A 4,333-nucleotide genomic window follows, 5' to 3' on the forward strand; every position below is an offset into this window, starting at 1 on the left:
GGGGGGGGGGGGGGGGGAATCAAATAGAAGTCCCATAGACAAGGTATGACATTAGACAATGTATGCATCATGTTGAATAGTGTAGAAATAGCAATAGTTGCAAGAATTCCAGAGGATTAAAACTTACCACGTGAAGTTAGAGGACTCTGGTCAGTCTGTAATGCACTGTGTTCTAATAATTTGCTTTGTAGGTGCATGTTCTCTGAAGTAAGACCATATCTTGCACATAGAAAGTTGTACTGTGATTTCAGACTTTTATAAGAAGCAATCATATCCTTTCTTTTCTTCTTCTCAGCCAACAACTCAGATTCTTTTGCTTGAATCAGATGAAGTAACTTCCCATGTAATTTAATTCCCTCAGAGGAATCCTTGCCTCTCTCTCTCAGATTTGTCTGAAGCTTATCGATCTTTTCCTCCGATTCTCTCAATTTAGCTAGTACCTTTTTGTTCTCCTTCTCAAGCTCTTCCAACTCCTGCCCTGTCTTTGACCTTTCTAAAGAATACAAATCTATCTGTTGACGTAATTGATCATGCAACTTCCTTCCCTCCTCTACTTCAGACTTTTTATTCAGGAGTTCTTTCTGCAGATCATAAACATCAGTTTCCAGATTCTTTACTTTGGTCATAAGTGGTTGTTTCTCATTCTTGTATTGATTCAACAAATCATCATTTTTCATGATTTCTGCATCCAGTAACCGAACTTTACTTAGTAAATTTTCTTGCATTTTCTGTCCTTTTTCTACTGCAGCTGTCTTCTCTCTAAGCTCCTCGTTGAGTTCATCTACTCTTCTTCGTGTAGTTTCAAGCTCAGCCAGAAGTTTGGCTGTCTTCTGTTCATATTCTTTTAGTTGCTTTTCTTTATATGCTGCTGAAGAAGTTTTTGAATGAGCCAATTGGACAAGCTTATTGTGCAACTCTAGTCCACCGTCAACTTCTATCGAGTTATTCTTGAGTTCTAGCTGCAACCTGCCAACTTCAAGCTCTGAAATCTGTTGTTTTTTCACTAGCAGGAGAACTCTATCTTCAAGTTCTCTCTGTGGGTTCTCATATTTGCAAACAAGTGGGGCACTTGTTTCAAGAAGAATACATGATCTCCGGATTGTTTCCCTTAAATCGTTAATTTCACTAGTTCTCTGTTTCAACTCATTTTGAAGCTCCTTAACATGATTAGCTGAGGACAGTTCAGAATCCAACAGCTTTGCATTCTCCATTTTCAGGTATTGGTTTTCTTGAAGAACCTTCTCTTTTTCAAATTGCATCTTTTCCATCTGTAAAAACAAATCTTTTTCCTTTTCTTTCCATGAAGTTTCAGCAGCACTTCTTGCCTCAGAATACATTTGCTTAAAATTAGACTGGAAGTTTGGGAAGAGTTGACTACAGAAAATATACTCTATCTGAGAAATCCTATCTTTTGCTTCCTGGATAGTGGCAACAAGAATGGTACTAAGTCCAGAAACATACTTTGCATCAGCATTATCAGCAGTATATGCTGTCTCCAGAGATTGTTTTGGGTGGTTCGCCATATCTGAAAATAAAATACACAAAATGAAAATCTGACATTTGCTATAGTAGTTCAATAGCCAAAGATCCCAATTACATTGTAAAGAACTTTCTTCACGGAGCTCTATTGGAGTAGCAAAATACTTTATTTTCTAATCAATCAGTATGTAAATTCCAAGAATTATCTGCAAAATAATTTGTAACAATATAATTTCAAGACTTCCTCCAACCATTAGATTTCCCGGTATTGATCTATATTATAAAGGGAGCTCCACAAAGATGTTGTGTCTGTGATTGGAAAACAGCTTTCTGAAAAACATTTTCCATAAGGAAGTATTTCCTTGTATTGTTGTTATTGGAAACTATATTTTCCAAGGGAACATTTTCCGTCCAAAGGAGGGAATTACTTCCATTACCTATGAATGGAAATCATTTCCATGTATAAATATCCCTACTCTTACTTCATATAGCTTTCTCAAACAACATTTAGACATTATTATAATCTATACTCATAAAATTTCACCAAAACACTGTCCAATTTGCTGATAATATTATCACATCTGGTAATTATTTTCCGATAAATATCCTTTTAATCACCAATCACACACTAAAAAAAAGTGAGAAAAACAGTTCTTTTTTAGGAAAACTGTTTTCCTCCTTCATGCCAAAAGTATTTCTTGCTTCATTAAGGACATACTTTATTTGATGTATCAAAAAGTGCAAGGTTGAATTTTATTGCTTCAAGTTATATCCTATCACGCTAGCATCTGATTAACATGCATAGTTATAAATGCTGACAAATGAAGAGATCAAAAGCCCAATGAACACAAATAATTATGATAATTGTATTGTGTGGAGAGGCTTCCTTTACAAAATCTTGTGATTTTCAAGGCTCAAATGGGTAGCTAGTCATATAATCCTTGTAAGATAACAAGTCATTACATTTTTGGCAAAATTTCGATAAGGAGCTAGAAACTGGCCAAACAAATATTGAAGCACAAATTCCAGTTTCTAGAGAAGTCACACAATTATGATAAATATTCCATTTGGTATAAAATCAGCACTGAAAATTATTTCATTTTTACGGCATTATTCTACTTTACCTTTATCCAGCAGCAATTTCAGAAAATTGATTACCATTACTCAGATGCAGATTACTATTATCACATTGAGCAAATAAAAGTTGAGGATTGCTTTAGCAGTAGAAGAAAACACGTCAATTGTACTTCAATTCACAAATCGCATTTTACCATCTCAGTTCAGCTCAAAAATGAATTAGGGTTTTTCTCGGTAATCTACAAAACAAGAGATAATACAATAGATAAAGAGAGAAACTTACACCTCGAACTCTCGACGGAAAAAGAGATCGCCAATTATTTCGCCGGAGCGCGAAGGGGCTGATTAATGTCGCAACCTAGGGAGCGTGGCGTCTGCTTGCCGGAGAAGAACAGTTTTGACTTTTGAGAAATTTTGAAATTGGAGCGGGAAATGAATTTTGGGATCAATTTTGGAGCCTTTTTGTTGTCCTTCTCTCTCCAACCCGATCTATGGATATGAAATCTAATGGGCGGAACATAATCAATTGGGTAAAATTAAGGGCAAATTAAACGAAGAAAAATTATGCCGAATAACAAATATTTAGCTTATATAAGGTGTTGTAGCAATAGTTTTAATTTTCTGACTTCTTTTTTCGCCTCATTTGTATAATTCGATTGATTTGTATAAATTCAAAATTTGTAAATTTCGGTTCCTGATTGAATAAATTCAGAATTTTGTATATGTTTATCCTACATATTTGTATACACTTTATGAAAAAATCATAATAAATTGGGAGAACTTTCACATATAGATACTTAAAAAAAGCTTAATTACTCTCTATAGTTGTAGTTTGATGATTACAATCCATAGCTACATGTCATATGAAGGAGAGAGGCGAGCGAAACTGAGAGAGAGAGGAGAGAGGCGAGAGAGAGGGGGGAAAAAGAGTGGGAGAAAGGTGAATCATATATGTATATTGGTTAGATAATTATATATTATACATATGTATTTATATATAAATATAGCAAACGAGGCTGGGAGAGGAGAAGAGAGGTGAGCGAGAGAGGGCAGAGAGTGGGAGAGAGGTGAACTGTATATGTATATAATTGTAAGGGGCTTCTATAATCATCGACCATAGAAATAGAAATGAAATGTTAATCCTTATCAACTTGATCTTGTTTTCCTAGCAATAAATGACCCATAAGCATCAAACTAAAGATAAAGACGACTATGCCAATTTGATATTTTGGTATTATCGCCACTTTCCTTTATCAAGGGTTCAACCAATTGTTATGTTTCTACTAATAGTTGAACTTCAATTTCTTGATCTGTAGACGCTTTATATAAATGTATTGCTATGCTATTAAGTTTTTTTATTTTAGTTATTTTCTTTCTAAGAGGTGGAATAGAATAACTCAGTTGAAGCGTAATGATCATACGTTTGTAATGCATTGTATGTCCCATAATAGATCTCATTCTTCTACTTTTTCTTGGAAGTCGATGACTAATCATAGCTATTACCTTGACACCAAAGAAGAGTTCGACCTAATGTTTTATTTCTGTCCTAGTTGATCCTGATTCGACACTAGAAATATATTGATTTTTCCCCTTCTTTCGGTCATTCATCGAAAGGATACACTTTCTTTTTAATTTGACCAATTGAGATAACATCTCCTTGATAAGCATCACGACCGAGCGATGTATTATACATATACATTTGTATATATGGCAAGTGAGATTTGGAGGGAGAGGAAAGATGCGAAACGATATTGGGAGAGGAAGGAAAAAGGCGAGC

The 4,333-nt window shown here is 34.8% G+C and overlaps 1 protein-coding gene across 1 annotated transcript in view; it reads right to left on the reverse strand.

Annotated features, from left to right (window-relative positions):
• Positions 1-3,091, reverse strand: part of LOC107010234 (protein gamma response 1) — a 4,779-nt gene extending 1,688 nt beyond the window's left edge. Inside the window, exons 1-2 of the mRNA XM_015209479.2 lie at positions 2,842-3,091; positions 128-1,525 (exon numbers count right to left, since the gene is read on the reverse strand). Of these exons, the coding sequence (XP_015064965.1) occupies positions 128-1,523 (1,396 nt within the window). The 5' untranslated portion in view covers positions 1,524-1,525; positions 2,842-3,091. The remainder of the gene's footprint in view (positions 1-127; positions 1,526-2,841) is intronic.
• Between the last annotated feature and the right edge of the window lie 1,242 nt (positions 3,092-4,333).

This window comes from Solanum pennellii, chromosome 1, assembly GCF_001406875.1.
Source record: "Solanum pennellii chromosome 1, SPENNV200".
Taxonomy (NCBI): domain Eukaryota; kingdom Viridiplantae; phylum Streptophyta; class Magnoliopsida; order Solanales; family Solanaceae; genus Solanum; species Solanum pennellii.